Source organism: Coregonus clupeaformis, chromosome 10, assembly GCF_020615455.1.
Source record: "Coregonus clupeaformis isolate EN_2021a chromosome 10, ASM2061545v1, whole genome shotgun sequence".
In the NCBI taxonomy this organism is placed as follows: domain Eukaryota; kingdom Metazoa; phylum Chordata; class Actinopteri; order Salmoniformes; family Salmonidae; genus Coregonus; species Coregonus clupeaformis.
The window spans coordinates 38,682,383-38,704,904 of record NC_059201.1 but is presented as its reverse complement, the minus strand read 5'-3'; the positions used below and the strand labels follow the sequence as shown (position 1 = coordinate 38,704,904).

The 22,522-nt window shown below is 47.0% G+C and overlaps 1 protein-coding gene across 1 annotated transcript in view; it reads left to right on the top strand.

Annotated features, from left to right (window-relative positions):
• Window positions 1-22,522, top strand: part of LOC121575193 (low-density lipoprotein receptor-related protein 1) — a gene marked incomplete at its 3' end in the record, with an annotated part of 186,081 nt that overhangs the window by 111,059 nt on the left and 52,500 nt on the right. The window contains 17 exon segments of the mRNA XM_045223015.1: window positions 1,987-2,209; window positions 2,397-2,586; window positions 4,885-5,010; window positions 5,570-5,710; window positions 6,222-6,347; window positions 6,749-6,865; window positions 7,092-7,172; window positions 8,351-8,518; window positions 10,465-10,647; window positions 10,911-11,108; window positions 11,383-11,628; window positions 18,142-18,339; window positions 19,273-19,477; window positions 19,728-19,892; window positions 19,998-20,242; window positions 20,927-21,058; window positions 22,128-22,355. Of these exon segments, the coding sequence (XP_045078950.1) occupies window positions 1,987-2,209; window positions 2,397-2,586; window positions 4,885-5,010; window positions 5,570-5,710; window positions 6,222-6,347; window positions 6,749-6,865; window positions 7,092-7,172; window positions 8,351-8,518; window positions 10,465-10,647; window positions 10,911-11,108; window positions 11,383-11,628; window positions 18,142-18,339; window positions 19,273-19,477; window positions 19,728-19,892; window positions 19,998-20,242; window positions 20,927-21,058; window positions 22,128-22,355 (2,972 nt within the window).

The window sequence follows — 22,522 nt, the reverse complement described above, 5'->3', positions numbered from 1 at the left end:
ATGTACTCCTCAATGCCATCGGAAGAATCCCAGAACATATTCCGGTCTGTGCTAACAAAACAGTCCTGTAGCTTAGCATTTGCGTCATCTAACCACTTCTTTATTGACAGAGTGACTTGTGCTTCCTGCTTTAGTTTTTGCTTTTAAGCAGGAATCAGGAGGATAGAGTTATGGTCAGATTTGCCAAAATAATTGCGAGGGAGAGCTTTGTATGCGTCTCTGTGTGTGGAGTAAAGGTGGTCTAGAGTTTTTTTTTTTTTCTTCCTCTGGTTGCACATTTAATATGCTGGTAGAAATTAGGTAAAACAGATTTAAGTTTCCCTGCATTAAAGTCCCCGGGCACTAGGAGCGCTGCCTCTGGATGAGCGTTTTCCTGTGTGCTTATGGCCTTATACAGCTCATTGAGTGCGGTCTTAGTGCCAGCATCGGTTTGTGGTGGTAAATAGACAGCTACTAATTAGTCTACAGCTTATCATGAGATACTCTACCACAGGCGAGCAAAACCTTGAGACACTAACTGTAAGTCGCTCTGGATAAGAGCGTCTGCAAAAATGACTAAAATGTAAAAATGTGCATCAGCTGTTGTTTACAAATATACACAGACCGCCACCCCTTGTCTTTCCGGAGGCAGCTGTTCTGTCTTGCCGATGCAGTGTATATCATGCCAGCTGTATGTTCTCCATGTCGTCGTTCAGCCACGACTCGGTGAAACATAAGATATTATAGTTTTTAATGTCCCGTTGGTAGGATATCCGTGATCTTAGTTCATCTATTTTGTTATCCACGGCTTTCAGCCAATCAGCATCCAGGAGCCAAACTACCTGGTTTATAATATAATATGACATTTAGCAGATGCTTTTATCCAAAGCGACTTAGTCATGCGTGCATACATTTACTTATGGGTGATCCCGGGAATCGAATACAGTACCTGGAGTTGCAAGCGCAATGCTCCACCAACTGAGCTACAATGGACTGGGCACCTGGGGTGCTCGCTCAAATCGGTCTTAATCTGTGTGTGACTCTTCATGTTGATGTAACCTACTCTGGCCCGCTCCCTAGAGCAACACACACACACACATTAGATTGGCCGTGACAGAGAGACGTGCATCCACACACTCTCCTGGAGTAGCACTCACCTCCACTAAGTCCTGTAATCAATCAGCTAGCCATTGAGAGAGAGAGAGAGAGAGAGAGAGAGAGAGAGAGAGAGAGAGAGGAGAGAGAGAGAGGAGAGAGAGAGAGAGAGAGAGAGAGAGAGAGAGAGAGAGAGAGAGAGAGAGAGAGAGAGAGAGAGAGAAGAGAGAGAGAGAGAGAGAGAGAGAGAGAGAGAGAGAGAGAGAGAGAGAGAGAGAGAGAGAGAGAGAGAGAGAGAGAGAGAGAGAGAGAGAGAGAGAGAGAGAGAGAGAGAGAGAGAGAGAGAGAGAGAGAGAGAGAGAGAGAGAGAGAGAGAGAGAGAGAGAGAGAGAGAGAGAGAGAGAGAGAGAGAGAGAGAGAGAGAGAGAGAGAGAGAGAGAGAGAGAGAGAGAGAGAGAGAGAGAGAGAGAGAGAGAGAGAGGGAGAGAGAGAGAGAGAGAGAGAGAGAGAGAGAGAGAGAGAGAGAGAGAGAGAGAGAGAGAGAGAGAGAGAGAGACTGTCACTCATACTACAGTGTGATGAGGAGAGGTGGGCTGGTGTTAAATAGTTGTTTAACAGACGATATTGGACTTGGTCATAGTGGTGGCTGGCTGGCTGCTTCGATAGTCCTGTGGTGTCCATCTATCAGGGGCCTTGACAGACAGCTCCAATCTGGAGAGAATGTCATTAGTCCGTATATTCACAGCCAGACTAGGAGACCCTTCACTGTGGGGGTGGAGGGGGGTGGTTAAGAGACGTCATTATAGAATGCTACTCGATCAGATGTCAGCTGGGGCAGAATTGTCCAGTCACAACGGACCAAAACACTCACACAGACATATGCTCACCCACCCCTCCTCTCTCTCTTCCCAGGTGGATGTACTGGACAGACTGGGAGGAAGACCCTAAGGAGAGTAAAAGAGGGAAGATTGAGCGGGCCTGGATGGATGGTTCTAACAGGAATGTGTTCCTGACCAGTAAGACAGTCCTGTGGCCCAACGGTCTGAGTCTGGACATCCCACAGGGCATTCTGTACTGGGTGGATGCATACTATGACCGCATCGAGATGGTCTACATTAACAACACTGAACGCAAGGTCAGTCAGACTGGTTACTAGCGCTAAACCTAACCCCAACCCTAACCCTACTATGACTACATAGAGATAGTCTACCTCAACAACACTGACAATGCCTGAAGTTGTCCAATGAGAAATTATTGTTTTTGTTGCAAAAGGTTTTGTTACGGTGTGCACTAATGAATATGACCTTGTGTTGTGCTGTCAGACGGTATACGAGGGTCAGGAGTTGAACCACGCCTTCGGCCTGTGTCACTACAAACACTTCCTGTTCTGGAACGAGTACCGCAGCGGCAGCATCTACAAACTGGACCAGGTCACCAGGACCGTCACCCTGCTCCGCAACGAACGGCCGCCCATCTTCGAGATCCGCATGTATGACGCCCAGCAGCAGCAAGGTACAGGACACTACACTCTGTCCATCCAGCCACAACTCCATCAATCTATCTATATATCCAATCATTCATCCATCCATCCCCCCCCATTCATCGCTTTTTTTATCGCTATCTTTCTCATATCAGATGACAGATCTGCAGCTAGGTCTAAATTGTAACTTGAGATATAATGCATTGGGAGAAAATTATGTGCACGTACAGTGCATTCGGAAAGTATTCAGACTTTTTCCACATTTTGTTACATTACAGCCTTATTCTAAAATTGATTAAATATGTTTGTTTTTTCATCAATCTACACACACTACCCAATAATGACGAAGCAAAGAGGTTTTTAGATTTTTTGGCAAATGTATAATAAATAAAAACACAGAAATATCTTATTTACATAAGTTCAGACCCTTTGCTATGAAACTCGAAATTGAGCTCAGGTGCATCCTGTTTCCATTGATCCTACTTGAGATGTATCTACAACTGGAGTCCACCTGTGGTAAATTAAATTGATTGGACATTATTTGGAAAGGCACACACCTGCCTATATAAGGTCCCACAGTTGCATGTCAGAGCAAAAACCAAGCCATGAGGTCGAAGGAATTGTCCGTAGAGCTCCGAGACAGGATTGTGTCGAGGCACAGATCTGGGGAAGGGTACCAAAAAATGTCTGCAGCATTGAAGGTCCCCAAGAACACAGTGGCCTCCATCATTCTTAAATGGAAGAAGTTTGTAACCAGCAAGACTTCCTAGAGCTGGCCGCCCAGCCAAACTGAGCAATCGAGAGAGAAGGGCCTTGGTCAGGGAGGTGACCAAGAACCCGATGGTCACTCTGACAGAGCTCCAGAGTTCCTCTGTGGAGATTGGAGAACCTTCCAGAAGGACAACCATCTCTGTAGCACTCCACCAATCAGACCTTTATGGTAGAGTGGCCAGACGGAAGCCACTCCTCAGTAAAAGGCACATGACAGCCTGCTTGGAGTTTGCCAAAAGGCAACTAAAGACTCTTAGACCATGAGAAACAAGACTCTCTGGTCTGATGAAACCAAGATTGAACTCTTAGGCCTGAATGCCAAGTTTAACGTCTGGAAGAAACCTGGCACCATCCCTACGGTGAAGCATGGTGGTGGCAGCATCATGCTGTAGGGATGTTTTTCAGCGGCAGGGACTGGGAGACTAGTCAGGATCGAGCATAGTACAGAGAGATCCTTGATGAAAACCTGCTCAGGACCTCAGACTGGGGGGAAGGTTCACCTTCCAACAGGACGATGACCCTAAGCACACAGCCAAGACAACGCAGGAGTGGCTTCGGGACAAGTCTCTGAATGTTCTTGAGTGGCCCAGCCAGAGCCCGGACTTAAACCCGACATCTCTGGAGAGACCTGAAAATAGCTGTGCAGCAACGATCTCCATCCAACCTGACAGAGCTTGAGAGGATCTGCAGAGAAGAATGGGAGAAACTCCCCAAATACAGTTGTGCCAAGATTGTAGTGTCATACCCAAGAAGTCTTGAGGCTGTAATCGCTGCGAAAGGTGCTTCAACAAAGTACTGAGTAAAGGGTCTGAATACTTATGTAAATGTGATATTTCAGTTTTTTCTTTTTACTCATTTGCAAAAATGTCTAAACCTGTTTTTTCTTTGTCATTATGGTTTATTGTGTGTAGATTGATGGAAAAAAATGATTTAACAATTTTAGAATAAGGCTGTAATGTAACAAAATGTGGAAAAAGTAAAGGGGTCTGAATACTTTTCGAATGCACTGTATCTCCGATACACATTCATTGCATGCACAAACCCTTATGTTCAGACACTAATCTGTATGTGTTTATAATCCCTCTCTCTGTGTCTCTCTCTGTCTCTCTCTGTGTCTCTCTCTGTGTCTCTCTCTCTCTCTGTGTCTCTCTCTCTGTGTCTCTCTCTCTCTCTGTGTCTCTCTCTCTCTGTGTCTCTCTCTCTGTGTCTCTCTCTCTCTGTGTCTCTGTGTCTCTCTCTCTGTGTCTCTCTCTCTCTGTGTCTCTCTCTGTGTGTCACTCTCTCTGTCTCTCTCTCTCTGTGTCTCTCTCTCTGTGTCTCTCTCTCTCTCTCTGTCTCTCTCTGTCTCTCTCTCTCTGTGTCTCTCTGTCTCTCTCTCTCTGTGTCTCTCTCTCTCTCTGTGTCTCTCTCTATGTGTCTCTCTCTCTATGTGTCTCTATGTGTCTCTCTCTGTCTCTCTCTCTCTCTCTCTCTCTCTCACTCTCACTCTCACTCTCACTCTCACTCTCACTCTCACTCTCACTCTCACTCTCACTCTCACTCTCTGTGTGTGTGTGCAGGTTCTAATGCGTGTCGTGTGAATAACGGGGGCTGCAGTAGTCTGTGTCTGGCCATCCCTGATGGGAGACAGTGTGCCTGTGCAGAGGACCAGCTACTAGATGACAAAGACAACACCAGCTGTAAAGGTGAGAGGTCAGGAGTCATGAAGCAAGGGCCACCTATAGGAGAGCAGGCATTTACGCTCAATACAAAACTCCACAATGTGTGTGTGTGTGCGCGTGTGTGAGAACTCATGTGGAAGGGAATTTTATCACATGCTACCGACATCAGGGTTTATAAAGATTAGTTTAGAATAAAACTGTATTTCAAAGTTGAACTGTCAAAGTGTGTGTGTGTCTGTGTGAGAGAGGAAGAGAGAACAAATGTGTGTGTATAGTATGCAAATAGAAATCCCTCTCACGCATGGAGCAGTCAGTCCAGATTTTGGGGGTGTGGAGGGGGGTGGGATTAGGGGCTGACAGTAGGCTTGACGCGCGCACACACACTGGGCTCATGTTGACTCACTGCTCTGACAGGGTTTGTATTTGTTGTGGACTGCTGATGTGACAGTGTATTAGCTAGTATCTCACTGTCCCGCTCCACTCATTTAACTTTGTAGGTGAAATGTGTTATTTAAACGCTCAACTTCTCTCTCTTTCCATGTCTATCTCGTCCTCTGTCCCGCTCTCCCCCCTCTCCCTCCAGTCAACCCGTCCTACATCCCTCCTCCTCAGTGTCAGCCAGGGGAGTTTGCCTGTAAGAACAACCGCTGTATCCAGGAGCGATGGAAGTGTGACGGTGACAATGACTGTCTGGATAACAGCGACGAGGCCCCCGAGCTCTGCCGTGAGTACACACACACACACACACACACACACACTGATTTTTAGAACAGCTACCTTTCCTTTGGTCTCTGTGCAGCTGGAGACAGATGGCCTTTCAGTATTTCAGTTTGACAGTCTGTTGATGCCAGAATGAATTGAGAAACGACAGACATTGTGTGTTTATGTGGAGTTTGTATTTGCACATGCCTGCGGGAGCGTGTGTGTGTGTGTGTGTGTTTATAAGAGTGTGTATGTGTGTGTGAAGGAATGTGGGAATGTTGGTGGGTCTGGAAAAGCTCTCTGTCTGTGGTCAGACTGCAGACAGGCTCCATTAGACTAGCCAGAGTCTGTCTGTCTGTGCCCTCTTACACTCTGTACCTCTGCTCTCCCCCTTCTATCCTTTCTTCTTCAATCCATCCATCCCTCCTTTTCAATCCCCTACCTCCATCCTTCCTTCTCTTTCCCTCCCTCTCTCCCTAACTCCATCCCTCACTCCCTTCTCTTCCTCCATCCCTCCCGCTCTCCCCCTCCAGACCAGCACACCTGTCCGACTGACAGGTTTAAGTGTCAGAACAACCGCTGTATCCCTCTGCGCTGGCTGTGTGACGGAGACAACGACTGTGGCAATGACGAGGATGAGTCCAACACCACCTGTTCTGGTAGGACGAGGACACACACACTCACAGATGTGCACACACGTAACACACACTCGTACACATTCTTTTCTCTCTTTATTTTTCTGGTTTGCTCTCTCTCTCTCTCTCTCTCTGTGTCTCTTTCTCTCTCTCTCTCTCTCTCTCTCTGTCTCATACACATCATTCAGACAATGGTTGTTTAGGGCTGACCTTTCTCTCAGCTTAGTCCAGTGTACATGGACTGTATCCACACAATGCTCCAGAGATCCTCAAAATGCCATTAGTCATTTCCCATGAATCCAACTCCTGTTGTAAAATTTCAAAGGGCAATCTAATAACATCCTATTGGAGTCATTCTCCTGAGGAGAACTGTTTGGTAATCTCAATGCACCCCCCCCTCCCCCCTCCCACTCCTACCGTTTCAGCTCGCACCTGCCCCCCCAACCAGTACTCGTGTGCCAGCGGTCGCTGTATCCCCATCTCCTGGACATGTGACCTGGACGATGACTGTGGGGACCGCTCTGACGAGCCTGCGTCATGTGGTAGATCACCTGCCTCACCTTTGACCCTTATGTTTCTCTTATGCTATAACACACAGAAAATGAATCTTCCTCAGAAAAGACTAAACATAATACCCATATCACTGAAACCCAGGCTCATAGGGCGGCCGGGAACTATCACGGTTATAGCTATTAAAGTCGTAAGTTACTGTTGGGTTTTTTCTTATGACACTAAGCACTCTGTCTTCCATTCTCTCTCTCTGTCCAGCCTACCCCACCTGTTTCCCTCTCACCCAGTTCACCTGCAATAACGGACGCTGCATCAACATCAACTGGCGCTGTGACAATGGTGAGTGTCTCTCCTTCCTCTTCCTCCTACCGTGTGTGTACCTCTAGTCATAGGCAGCTTTATCACTGACTCGTTGCTACGCATGTCATTTGATGTCCACAGGTCTTTCTTACTACAGCTTTCTTCTCTCTATTTGGCAAGGATGTTAGTGTGTCTGTTTCTTCTCCATTGTCATTGGCTCGTTGTGTTTGTTGTTGTTCCATGCCTGTTTTTGTTGTGCTGTCCGCCCACTCCGCTGTCTCCGTTGGTTTCTTTGTTTCAGAAAAGGATTGTGGGGACGGCTCTGATGAGTTGAATTGTCCGAACCCGACCGGTTAGTGCATAGATCAACATGCATCATAGCCAGGGCTCGCTAGGGGGGCCAGAGGGGAGGGAGAGGGAGGGGCAGACCTGCTACTGTAGGGAGAACCAGGGCTGCTTTCCTTACTAACGGCAGCTTTACCCTTTAACAGTAGTTCATTATTAATCTCACTAGAACGATAATGGAGGCTCTTACTGCTTCTACTCACTCACTTAATGCAGGAGAAAGAGCTTTCCATTGTAATCGTAATGGAATGGACAAGAATCAAAGATAGAGAACATTGGTTGTTCGGGGTGGTGGGTTATTATCATTATTAAACAACGAAGTCCAATTGGACTCCACACTATCTGTAGTAGTGTACTTACTGTCTATATTTATCTGCCAGTGGACTCCATTAAGGTTTAGTTACCAGACAAACCTCCCTGTTAGAAGTGCTTAGATAAGGAAGTCAATGGGGAAGCATCTCCTCTGCTGCCAAGCTCAATGTATCAGTGCTGGGTACATCCACTCATGGTGCATGGTATGATCTATGCAGTTTCTGTGATTATTTTACTCTCTCTTCTCCTTTTCCTCACATTTCATTTACAAATTAATTTTACTATTAAGTGTTTTGTATGTGAGAATGCATTTTATGTTATGGAGAGTAATGGAAATTGCATTATGAACAATAGTTGTATAAAGGCTATTTACTTTGTGTTACAAACATTTTGTCTGAGTGAAGAGAGAACTGACATTGACAGTGTTCTTCATAACTAATGTAAATGACCAGGTACATGAACAATAACCTGGGAGATCTGTTTTAGTCTTTCACTATAGTCAGTCTGTGTTGTGTGTATGAGCAGTGTGAGGTAGAGGTTTGACTGTGTTTGCCTTGCAGATAATGATTGTGGGGACAACAGTGATGAGGCAGGCTGCAGCCATTCCTGCTCCAGCGCCCAGTTCAAGTGTAACAGCGGCCGCTGCATCCCCGACTACTGGACCTGCGATGGAGACAACGACTGTGGAGACTACAGTGACGAGACTCACGCCAACTGCACCAATCAGGGTGAGTGTCTGCACTGTAGCCCACCAATCGCTGTCTGTGAGAGCGTAACCCACCAATCCTTGTATGAACTCCTTAACTCACCAATCATTGTGAGTGTTGACTCCATGACCCACCAACCAGGGTGTGTCAGCTCCGTAACCCACCAATCGCTGTCTGTGAGTGTCAACTATGTAACGCACCAATCAGGTGCCCTATATCTTACTGTATGTGAGTGTCAGCTTCATAACCCCACCAACCATGAAAACATAATGCCATATTACTGTATGTGCTATAGGCCACCCAAATGAAAGGGTTAGTCTACAACAGGCTGTGGGCTTCTACTTTACCCCATCTCTCCCTCTAGTTTATAAACCTGCTAGTATCTCCTTCTAACATATAATTAAGACTTGGGGAAACAAACTCACTATTTATACTCTAAACACTGTATCTGATTATGTCCTGTGTTGTGTTGTTTAGTTGGTAGAGAATTCTAGAAGGCCTCACCTGAAATTAAGCTTTCCTGTTGTCAACTCCAAACCACTTTATTACATTTGTTGCGTAGGATCTGAAACAAAAGAAACAAAGTCTTAGACGAGAAACAGACAAGTTAAATATTATAGACTATCAGGGGAAGTTTGGATAAACATATCTTTATCTGCCACTTACACTGTGGCCTGTAACCAGAGAACTAGGAACCCAGCCAGCCCGCTTCTCCCCCCCATGTGGTGCTGGCTAATGGGCTGGTCCGGGTTTGGCTCCCCCCTCGGGACACAGGGAGTGGGAGAAGCGGAATCCTGAGGTTTTAATGGAGGGCAGGCAGATCACACAGGTCTTTTACACACATACACGCACGTGCGCACAAGCTCACACGCATACACACCTGCACAATGAAACCTAACACATTATTACACAGACTTAGTCTCATGCTCTTTCACACTCGCACAGCCATTTTGGAGCACACTATTTCCATTTATCAAAAATAAACCTACACTTTGGCGTGACACGTGAAACTTGTGAATACACACACACTGCTGTGACAGCCATTGACCGTTGATGTCAGTCTTTCAATGAATTCCGTAATCACCGATGCCATTGATGGCTTTATTGGTCATCCACTGGAGCATGGCCTCTGCGTGAAAGCTGTACCCTTCAGTGCTCTGCATCACCCTGGCATTGTGGCACTGCCAACCCTTGACTCGTCGGCGTCTTTGGGTCATTGATTTCCATTCATTTAGCCATGACAGGTTGTTAGTGAATGTCAGCATTTTGTTAATGATGTGATTTGATGTATTGTGTGTGAATGAAGCACGTCATCTGTGTCTCATGGCATTGTCAAGCTTCTGCCCACTGTGAGTTCCACACACATGCCAACACCTTAGCCTACTTTTGCCATCTGGGTCTTTGTCTATGCCAGATGCCTATTGGTTTTGCCAGTCCCTTTGATTATCCATTGAGTGAATAGTGGGTGAATTGTGTCCATCATTGAAGCATGATGTTCTGTTCAAACTGATCCCCTGTGATAAAGAGTGTCCTTGTTTCCCATTGGAGCCCCACAGTGGGAGAAAGGAGAGGTAGTGAATGACGCTGTGAGAGATCTGTCCTAATGTGGTTGAACTGTGATTTTCTCACGATCGCCAGTTACTCAGTTACTCCAACTCGGCAAACTCTTACAAAATTATGAAAACAGATTAATTATATAAACTGCAGGGCCCTTAGATTTTCCTGACAATGTGACCTGACCAGAGAAAAGTTATAGCTTATAACAAGGGCCCAGAGTTTTACCTGGTCATTTCACATGGTCAGTAAAAACTCAGGGCCCTAAATATCTCTGATGTTTTAATACGTTTCCATTTCTGGAAATGTTTGTTTCAGTGTTATGGTAGTGATATAACTCTCTCTCTCGCGCTCTCCCGCACTCCCTCTCTTTCCCACTCTCTCCCTCTCTCTCCCGCACTCTCCCTCCCCAGCCACGCGTCCCCCTGGCGGCTGTCACACGGATGAGTTCCAGTGTCGTATGGACGGCCTGTGCATCCCTATGCGCTGGCGCTGCGATGGAGACACAGATTGCATGGACCTGAGCGATGAGAAGAACTGCGAAGGTGTCACACACATGTGTGACCCCGCCGTCAAGTTTGGTTGTAGAGACTCTGGTGAGGAGACTGGGGGAATGGGGATGGTTGTGTCACAGTAATAAGGATGAAATTAGGGGAGTTTAAATGAAAGGGGGAAAGAATGAATGAATTGGAGATTTGCCGGTTGAAAAACATAAATGTAACAGTATTGAAATGGATAGCGCAGGATTATCTGGTGGAGATGAAGGACTGCATTTGGTTTTAGCTGCATTTTTGTTATTGTGGACTGTATCTGCCTGTAACGTCAGACTTCTGAACTTTGCCCTCTGACCTATCTCTAGCCCGCTGTATCAGTAAGGCCTGGGTGTGTGACGGGGACAGTGACTGTGAGGACAACTCAGACGAGGACAACTGTGAGGCGTTGGTGTGTAAGCTCTCCCACCATGTGTGTGCCAACGACTCCACCATCTGTCTGCCTGCTGAGAAGCTTTGTGACGGCACTGACGACTGCCCTGACGGCTCTGACGAGAAACTCTGTGGTAAGACCTGCTGCTACTAAAGACTACATTACCCAGGATGCACTGGGAAGTAGGACAGGGATCCCACCGCTGACACCAACGGGCCAGAGTAAAACCTGGAATATTGCACAAATTGAGCTGTTATGACTGTTTATGATACCTGTTATGTCATTATTATTACAATGTTGTGTATTCCGCATGAGAGAGAGCTCAAGAACAGTGTTGGCTCATTGTTCTTGTTCAGTGTCACCTCCTCCTGTAACACCCATCCCTATTTTTCCCATTTTCCCTGCAGACCTGTGCTCGCTGGATAACGGCGATTGCAGCCATAACTGTACGGTAGCCCCCGGTGAGGGCGTGGTGTGTTCCTGCCCCCTGGGCATGGAGCTGGGCTCCGACAACAAGACCTGTCAGATCCAGAGCTTCTGCGCCAAACACCTCAAGTGTAGCCAGCGCTGTGAGCAGGACAAGTTCAGTGTCAAGTGTTCCTGCTATGAGGGTTGGGAGCTGGAGGCTGATCAGGAGAACTGCAAGAGCACTGGTGAGGAGGGGGTGTTGGAGGAGATGTGGAGAGGGAGGGAGGGAGGAAAGGAGAGGGTGGTGGAAGGCTTTGAGAGAGAGGGAATGGAAGAGCAGGGGAGGTTAAAGGGTGGGAAACTGGGAAGGAGAGAAGTACATTTTAGTAATTTAGCAGACGCTCTTATCCAAAGCGACTTACAGTTAGTGAGTGCATACATTTTCATACTGGTCCCCCGTGGGGTATTCTTGTACATATGACTAATAAAACTTGACAAAAGGATATTCATGATCTGATTTCTGGGCATCAGTCAACAATGAAATAACATTGTAGAAAACGTAAATAAGTATTCAGCAACCGTAACAAAAGGAAACCAAATGTCCAACTTTGTAGTTCAGGTCACTCACTAGAGAGGGATATGGTCAGAAATTGTGGTTTGGAGTGAAATGGGAGAGAACAGAGGGAAGCTGTGAATTCAGGATTGAGAATGAAAGACACTTGCACAGAGGATGAGGTGTTTCAACATGATGGATGTGGGGAGAGTCAAAGTGAAAGAGGGGATTGAGGTTTAGGATCTGCGAGGGGATGAGGAAAAGGAAACTGTACAGTACATTTCCAGGAAGTGTTGTGGTTTTTGTTCAGGGGATAGAGAGAGCGAATGAGGTGAGTGAGTAGGAGAGAGAGGATGGGGTGTATTGGCAGGAAGCTGGGTGGTTTCAGTGGTCCCACCAAGCCAAACTGTGACTGGGAGCTGATACCACCGCTATGGACAAGAAACAAAGTGTGGGAGAGGAGGAAGGAGGCTAGAGGCGGTGTTCACATGAGGATGAGAAGAGAGCTGGAGGGAAGACTAGGGATTTAAGAACAGAAGGACAGGCAGTTTTGAGAGGGAGAGAAGAAACTAGAAAAGGGGACATGAGAATAGTTGGGGGGCTTGTAGCTGTGAGAGTTGGATAGAGAGAAAGGGATTAGGAGATGAGTAGAGTAGAAGACTAACAAGAAAGAAGAGGAGGTAGATTGAGGGAAGTTGGGGAACTTGTAGTTATGGGGAAAGTTGGCATTGAGGGGAAAAAGGAGGAGGGATAAATGGAACAAGAGGAAGGGATAGGGAAAACTCATGGAAGAAGAACACTGTTACCCACATATATACTCAAGGCTGTATCCTCCTCATAGAATCTAGCCACTGACTCAAATAAAGCTGCATATAATTCAGCCCTGCACCCACAGCGACAGTCAGAGTTACACACAACACATCCATTCATCACACTGTCTGTCAGCTGGAGATAACTCTCCTCCATTTAATACATACAGGCTTTTAATTACCAGGGATTAGACAGGGTTCCTAACTACAGTTGAAGTTGGAAGTTTACATACACCATAGCCAAATACATTTAAACTCAGTTTTTCACAATTCCTGACATTTAATCCTAGTAAATATTCCATGTCTTAGGTCAGTTAGGATCACCACTTTATTTTAAGAATGTGAAATGTCAGAATAATAGTAGAGATAATTATTTCTTTCAGCTTTTATTTCTTTCATCACATTCCCAGTGGGTCAGAAGTTTACATACACTCAATTAGTATTTGGTAGCATTGCCTTTAAATTGTTTAACTTGGGTCAAACGTTTCGGGTAGCCTTCCACATGCTTCCCACAATAAGTTGGGTGAATTTTGGCCCATTCCTCCTGACAGAGCTGGTGTAACTGAGTCAGGTTTATAGGCCTCCTTGCTCACACTCGCCTTTTCAGTTCTGCCCACACATTTTCTATAGGATTGAGGTCAGGGCTTTGTGAAGGCCACTCCAATACCTTGACTTTGTTGTCCTTAAGCTATTTTGCCACAACTTTGGAAGTATGCTTGGGGTCATTGTCCATTTGGAAGACCCATTTGCGACCAAGCTTTAACTTCCTGACTGATGTCTTGAGATGCTGCATCAATATATCCACATAATTTTCCTTCCTCATGATGCCATCTATTTTGTGAAGTGCACCAGTCCCTCCTGCAGCAAAGCACCCCCACAGCATGATGCTGCCACCCCCGTGCTTCACGGTTGGGATGGTGTTCTTCGGCTTGCAAGCAACCCCCTTTTTCCTCCAAACATAACGATGGTCATTATGGCCAAACAGTTCTATTTTTGTTTCATCAGACGTGAGGACATTTCTCCAAAAAGTAAGATCTTTGTCCCCATGTGCAGTTGCAAACCGTAGTTTGGCTTTTTTATGGCGGTTTTGGAGCAGTGGCTTCTTCCTTGCTGAGCGGCCTTCAGGTTATGTCGATATAGGACTCGTTTTACTGTGGATATAGATACTTTTGTACCTGTTTCCTCCAGCATCGTCACAAGGTCCTTTGCTGTTGTTCTGGGATTGATTTGCACTTTTCGCACCAAAGTATCTCTAGGAGACAGAACGCGTCTCCTTCCTGAGCGGTATGACAGCTGCGTGGTCCCATGGTGTTTATACTTGCGTACTATTGTTTGTACAGATAAACGTAGTATCTTCAGGCGTTTGGAAATTGCTCCAAAGGATGAACCAGACTTGTGGAGGTCTACAATTCTTTTTCTGAGGTCTTGGCTGATTTATTTTGATTTTCGCATGATGTCAAGCAAAGAGGCACTGAGTTTGAAGGTAGGCCTTGAAATACATCCACAGGTACACCTCCAATTGACTCAAATGATGTCAATTAGCCTATCAGAAGCTTCTAAAGCCATGACATCATTTTCTGCAATTTCCCAAGCTGTTTAAAGGCACAGTCATCTTAGTGTATGTAAACTTCTGACCCACTGGAATTGTGATACAGTGAATTATAAGTGAAATAATCTGTCTGTAAACAATTGTTGGTAAAATGACTTGTGTCATGCATAAAGTAGATGTCCTAAGTAGTGGTCCTCTGTAGCTCAGCTGGTAGAGCACGGCGCTTGTAACGCCAAGGTAGTGGGTTCGATCCCCGGGACCACCCATACACAAAAATGTATGCACGCATGACTGTAAGTCGCTTTGGATAAAAGCGTCTGCTAAATGGCATATTATATTATTATTACTAACCGACTTGCCAAAACTATAGTTTGTTAACAAGAAATTTGTGGAGTGGTTGAAAAACGAGTTTTAATGACTCCAACCTAAGTGTATGTAAACATCCGACTTCAACTGTACGTTCCTCTTTCATTTAGCCACATATCACTGTCTGTGTGCGTCACACTACTATGGTTGTATTCAGGTTCTATACAGCTACTACTCTATAGAACTACTAATGGGTAGCCTACATTTAAATCATTTAGCAGATGCTCTTATCCAGAGCGACTTATAAATTGGTGCATTCAACTTATGATAGCCAGTGGGACAACCACCTTTTTTTATGGGGGGTGGGGGAAGAAGGATTACTTTATACTATTCCAGGTATTCCTTAAAGAGGTAGGGTTTCAAGTGTCTCCGGAAGATGGTGAGTGACTCCGCTGTCCTGGCGTCGTGGGGGAGCTTGTTCCACCATTGGGGTGCCAGAGCAGCGAATAGCTTTGACTGGGCTGAGCGGGAACTGTGCTTCCGTAGAGGTAGGGGAGCTAGCAGGCCAGAGGTGGATGAACGTAGTGCCCTCGTTTGGGTGTAGGGTCTGATCAGAGCCTGACGGTAAGGAGGTGCCGTTCCCCTCACAGCTCCGTAGGCAAGCACCATGGTCTTGTAGTAGATGCGAGCCTCAACTGGAAGCCAGTGGAGTGTGCGGAGGAGCGGGGTTGACATGAGAGAACTTGGGAAGGTTGAGCACCAGACGGGCTGCAGCGTTCTGGATAAGTTGTAGGGGTTTAATGGCACAGGCAGGGAGCCCAGCCAACAGCGAGTTGCAGTAATCCAGACGGGAGATGACAAGTGCCTGGATTAGGACCTGTGCCGCTTTCTGTGTAAGATAGGGTCGTACTCTGCGAATGTTGTAGAGCATGAATCTGCAGGATTGGGTCACTGCTTTGATGTTAGCGGAGAACGACAGGGTATTGTCCAGGGTCACGCCAAGGTTCTTTGCACTCTGGGAGGACGACACAATGGAGTTGTCAACCGTGATGGCGAGATCATGGAGCGGGCAGTCCTTCCCCGGGAGGAAGAGCAGCTCCGTCTTGCCGAGGTTCAGCTTGAGGTGGTGATCCGACATCCACACTGATGTCTGCCAGACATGCAGAGAGGCGATTCGCCACCTTGTTATCAGAAGGGGGAAAGGAGAAAATGAATTGTGTCGTCTGCGTAGCAATGATATGAGAGACCATGTGAGGATATGACAGAGCCAAGTGACTTGGTGTATAGAGAGAATAGAGGGCCTAGAACTGAGCCCTGGGGGACACCAGTGGTGAGAGCACGTGGTGCGGAGACAGTTTCTCGCCACGCCACCTGGTAGGAGCGACCTGTCAGGTAGGACGCAATCCAAGAGTGAGCAGCGCCGGAGATGCCCAACTCTGAGAGGGTGGAGAGGAGGATCTGATGGTTCACAGTATCAAAGGCAGCGGATAGGTCTAGAAGGATAAGAGCAGAGGAGAGAGAGTTAGATTTAGCAGTGCGGAGAGCCTCCGTGACACAGAGAAGAGCAGTCTCAGTTGAATGACCAGTCTTGAAACCTGACTGGTTGGATCAAGAAGGTCATTCTGAGAGAGATAGCAGGAGAGTTGGCTAGAGACGGCACGCTCAAGAGTTTTGGAGAAAAAAGAAAGAAGGGATACTGGTCTGTAGTTGACATTGGAGGGATCGAGTGTAGGTTTTTTGAGGAGAGGTGCAACTCTCGCTCTCTTGAAGATGGAAGGGACATGGCCAGCAGTCAAGGATGAGTTGATGAGCGAGGTGAGGTAAGGGAGAAGGTCTCCGGAAATGGTCTGCAGAAGAGAGGAGGGGATCGGGTCAAGCAGGCAGGTTGTTGGGAAGTCGCAAGATTTCATCTGGAGAGAGAGGGGAGAAAGAAGTCAAAGCATAGGGTAGGGCAGTGTGAGCAGGACCAGCGGTGTCATTTGACGTAATAAATGAGGATCGGATGTCGTCAACCTTCTTTTCAAAATGGTTGACGAAGTCATCCACAGAGAGGGATGAGGGAAGAGGAGGGGGATTCATCAAGGATGAGAAGGTGGCAAAGAGCTTCCTAGGGTTAGAGGCAGAGGCTTGAAATTTAGAGTGGTAGAAAGTGGCAACAGAGGAAGAGAATGTAGAGAGGAGGGAGTGAAAAGATGACCGGTCCGCAGGGAGTCTAGTTTTCCTCCATTTCCGCTCAGCTGCCCGGAGCCCTCTTCTGTGAGCTCGCAATGAGTCGTCAAGCCACGGAGCAGGAGGGGAGGACCGATCTGGCCGGGAGGATAGGGGACATAGAGAGTCAAAAGATGCAGAAAGGGAGGTGAGGAGGGTTGAGGAAGCAGAATCAGAAGATCGGAGGGAGAAGGATTTAGCAGAGGGAAGAGATGATAGGAAGGAAGAGGAGAGAGTAGCGGGAGAGAGGGAGCGAAGGTTGCGACGGCACATTACCATCGGAGTAGGGGCAGAGTGAGTAGTGTTGGAGGAGAGCGAGAGAGAAAAGGATACAAGTGGTCGGCGACTTGGAGGGTTGCAGTGAATGAAATGAACTAAACATCTGGGAAAGCGAGAAAGCGGGGCCTCCCTCACTTACGTTTCACTGAAACACTCAAATATAACTCTCCCAACTTCCACTTTAGAAATTATAATTGTTGTAAACTACAGCGGTTCAATGTTTTCTAGGAATAGACTCTAACTTAGTTTATTCAGCTAGCTAACTTGTTACAGTATTCTTCCGTGAAAACCGTCCAGGTCACCGAATCCTATGACGCCATAGCCAACTAGCATGCCAGCCTCCAATAACACGGTTTAGCACCAATACTCGGTTACAACAAACCATTGTGTTAACACGGCAAACAGATCATTTGTGTCCGTGTCTAAAGTTTGGGTTAGTTTTGACAGTTTGAGTGAGTACGTCGTCAACTTATTCAGCCAGTTACTTAGCTAGAATAGTTAGCATACTAGCTAGCCATTGCTCTCTGCCAACAAACCACCCCTCCTCCGACGGCACGAAACACACAGAGAGAGCCAAGCTAACGTTAACTAGTCACCCATGTCCCGAATTCCCTTGAACGACTCTTGTTACCAGTATGTAAAAACAAAACAAAAATAAATGTAGGTTATAACTTACCCTTAGTAGCTACTGTTAGCCAGTTAAGTGCAACGCTAGCCACTGAATCGATTCAGCCAGTACGCGTCTCCCGCTAGAGAAGACACAACCTCACTGACACAACCCCTTCACTACAGTAGTGTTTAGTTACTGGATTTTAGTCATGACCAGGCAAACTAAATAATGGAAGGCATTTACTGTTAAAGCTGTTAATTTCTACTTTGAATAAGTTGAAACCCAGACCCAAGCCTTGGGAGGAAACATTCCTCAATTTGCAGCTTTTTCTTACTACATTACCCAGGATGCACTGGGTGCAAAGTACATACAGGGATCCCAACGCTGCCACCAACAGGCACCAGTACATCACCATGATCATGTAATCTCTTGTCTTCACCTCAGATCCCTTCAAGCCCTTCATCATCTTCTCCAACCGCCATGAGATCCGTCGTATCGACCTGAACAAGGGAGAGTTCAGCGTGCTGGTGCCTGGCCTGAGGAACACCATCGCCCTGGACTTCCACCTCGCAGAGAATGCTCTCTACTGGACCGACGTGGTGGAGGACAAGATCTACCGCGGCAAACTGTCCGAGAACGGAGGTGAATGTCTTTTACTACACACATAATGTATACGGACTCAGAATGTCCTCATTCAAGTCCACTTTCACATTCATGCACACTCACTATACTGAAAGGTATGCTTTGGATTTCTCCACTTTTTAGCTCTAGTTTGTGCATAGGCATTGAGACCAACAGCACACTTCTTTGTCTTTTGTGGAGTACTCCAACTTCTATGATTTCCCAATTGCCTTCGCAGTGGGGAATTCTGGGAATAGTAGCTGTACTGTGTTGTGCAGCCTGCAGGCCTACAGCTGCTGAGGAGAAGCAACTGGTAAATAACAAAGCAGATGGTCCAGCTCCATGCCGAAAGACAAAACAAATCAATCAAAACCACACTGTCACCTTCCAAACAGGCAAAGCCAATCAATCAAAACTAAACAGCTACCTTCAAAAAGGCAAAACCAATCAATCAACGACAATCTATAGAGCAGACGAGGCCCTCTCATTACAGTAGGGAGGCATAATGAGCGTGTGTGTGTGTCTACTCCAGTCAGGATAATGACTAATAATTAGACCGTTCTCTCTGATTAGGGACCTGGAATGGAAAAATGAATGGGTGAGAGAGGGGGATGAAAACAATTGTTTCTTCTCCTCTCTTCTTTTATTTGTACTGGCGCCTCATGTCATGTTGTTTGCTTAGGCTCAAACAGGAGTAGGATGCATCCTGTCAGTCGTAGGGAGAGTCGTGGCTGTGTAGGTGGCATTATTAGATACGCTTGGGCTGCATTGGCATTACAAAAAGTCACTGTGATTGATGTTCATGGTACTGGTAAGACACTTCGACAACTTTAATGACAAAAATTGAATAGGTTTACAGAAAGGGGGAATGATCACAGCAAAGCTTCACAATCAAATTAACCACAACCTCTCCATTCCTCCCTCTCTTCCTCCTCCCTCTCCCTCCCCCTCCAGCTCTGACCAGTTTTGACGTGGTGATCCAGTATGGCTTGGCCACTCCAGAGGGTCTGGCGGTAGACTGGATAGCAGGGAACATCTACTGGGTGGAGAGTAACCTGGACCAGATAGAGGTGGCCAAGCTGGACGGAACCATGAGGACCACCCTGCTGGCTGGGGAGGTGGAGCACCCCCGGGCCATCGCCCTGGACCCCCGCTACGGGTGAGAACCAGCACACTGCTGGAAATGGGTTAGCCTGGTCCCAGATCGGCTGGTTCTGTGTTGCTAACGCCTATGTTGACAATGACCATAGGTTTGTGCTGCCTTTCCAACTCCTATCTGGGACCAGGCTAGGATGGAGTATACACATGGCTTAAAACTGGGTCTTGACTTCGGTCATTGGTTTTGGGTTTACTGGACCAGATAATTGAAGTTGAAGCCCGCCCTCCCCCCTCCACCCTTATCTCTGTAGGATTCTGTTCTGGACGGACTGGGATGCCAGTATGCCAAGGATCGAGGCAGCTTCTATGAGTGGCGAGGGGAGGAGGACCATCCATAAGGAGACAGGAAATGGGGGCTGGCCCAACGGACTCACTGTAGACTACCTGGAGCTACGCATCCTGTGGATCGACGCCAGGTCAGAGAGAGGATATACAGTATATACACACATACACACACACACACACACACACACAGGCTGTAATAAGTCACTGTATTGTGTTGTCTTCCATCCGTCCTCCAGGTCTGATGCTATTTACTCAGCCAAATACGATGGTTCAGGCCTGATCGAGGTGCTGAGGGGACACGAATACCTGTCGCACCCATTCGCAGTCACTATGTACGGGGGAGAGGTTTACTGGACGGACTGGAGGACCAACACACTGGCCAAGGCCAATAAGTGGACCGGTAACAACGTAACCGTGGTCCAGAGAACCAACACACAACCTTTTGACCTGCAGGTCTACCATCCTTCCAGACAGCCCCAAGGTAAGACACACACACACACATTCCTGCTAACACACTTTCATGGCATTTAAAAGAGGTTAGCTACTTTGCTTTCGGTCACCACAGTATGACCTAGCCAGGCCTTACCTTGAATGATCTTGTGTGTTAATGAGTGTCTATCAATAAGGCTTGGCCATCCTGCTGCCATTACTCTCTAGAGCGAGACCACAGTGTCCCGAGTCAGTGGCCATTTGATTGACAGCTTCTCTAAGTCCATGTGTCATTCAGGAGAGTAGTGGCATCTGGCCTCCCCTGTCACAACCGCTCACCTCAAAATGGCCACGCTCAGAAAACCATCCATTTATGGATGAGACAGATAGGCCTGCTGCCTGAGTGGTAAGAGCTGTTTTATATGCACATACTGGATGACTTTAATTGATATTTTCCTCCCTCTCCTTCTCTCTCCACCTCGCTTATCCTTTCCTCACATTTTCCTTCTCTCTTTCTCCTCGTCTCTCGCATTCCATTTCCTTGTGCCTCTCTACCAATTCCTTTTCCCCCTCTCATTCACTCTCCCTCCCTCCCCTCCCCTCCCCTCCCCTCCCCTTCTCTTCTTTCTCTACCACCCTCCATTTTCCTTGTGCTTACGCTCTACCTCTTTCTCTCTTTATCACTGTCTCTATCCCCGCTCTCCCTCCCCATCTCTCTCGCTCTCTCTCTCCACAGCTCCTAACCCGTGTGCAGCTAACAATGGGATGGGTCCCTGTTCTCACCTGTGTCTCATCAACTACAACCAGACCTTCTCCTGTGCCTGCCCTCACCTCATGAAGCTGGGAGCCGACAAACACACCTGCTACGGTAAACACACCTTAACACACACACACGTACACACACAATCAATCTTCCACCTGCAACAGCAAGGACAAACAAAACTGCTGCTCCTACACACACGTCTCTTCCACCCCCACACACACTCTTCCTCCTCCCCTGAGCTGGCAGATTGTCTCCTTCTCTTTGCTTGGCTTGGCAGAGAGATGGAGTTGCTGAGAGTGACACAGTGGGATTGATATTGTGTGTGTGTGTGTGTGTGCTGATTCAGAGACGGGTCTGTTCTCCAGTACCCACGTACAGAGGTTTATTCTCACCAAAGGGAATCCAGAGGGAACACACACACACACACACACACACACACACACACACACACACACACACACACACACACACACACACACACACACACACACACACACATACACACACACACCCACCAGAAACATCCCTCATGAGTTGGATCACTCTACTCTACTGATTCCCCCCAGCCATGGCTTTGTGTCACAGTCCACACACACACAGGATTATCTCCTGGATTCTGTCACTTGTGGCATGGTGACGCCAAGAGAGTTTGAGTGGTTTAGGCCTCGTCTCTAAACTGAAAGAGTGTGTGTGTGTTTGCATTTAGTATTCAGGGGAGCAGTTTCTATTATCTGTGGCGTAAAGGAATGGAGAGGCCCACTCTGTTTAAAGCTGGCATCAGCCACAACTCTCCATCATTCACTACCTAGAATATACACACATGCCTGGGCTATCTGATCTAGACTGGCTGAGAAGAGCCAAGTACAATCAGTTAACACACACTCCTCACTCCTGACTACTTGTTATTGTGGGGAATTGTATTAAGTGGACTCTTAAGTGGCAAAGACATTTCACACAACCACACACATGCACGCACGCACGCACACACACCATCACAATTGAACCCCTTTCCCCTCTCCTCCAGTCAGTTCCCGCTGTATGTCCGTGCGATCGGATAAAAGCCATACATACACACCATAACTCCCCAAACCCACCCAATACTCACACTCTATCCCAACCACCTCCCTAACTCCCTCCTTAATATATAATATCATTTCATTCTCTCCCTATCCAGAGTCCCGTCAGTTCCTGCTGTATGCCCGTCAGATAGAGATCCGGGGAGTGGACATAGACAACCCCTACTATAACTACATCATCTCCTTCACCGTGCCAGACATAGACAACGTGACTGTGGTGGACTATGATGCTCTGGAGCACCGTATCTACTGGTCAGACGTCCGCACTCAGACCATCAAGAGAGCCTTCATCAACGGGACTGGAGTGGAGACCGTGGTGTCTGCTGGTAGGGAAAATACTGTGGGAACATGTAACCTACTTTGGTTGAAATATTTAAATAGCTAGTTTATACAGAATGAATGAATGAGTCAATCAATCAGTCAAAACGGTCATTGAATTAGTTAGCAGTAAGGGGTAGTTCATCCAAATTAGAAACCTACATATTTGTGAGTC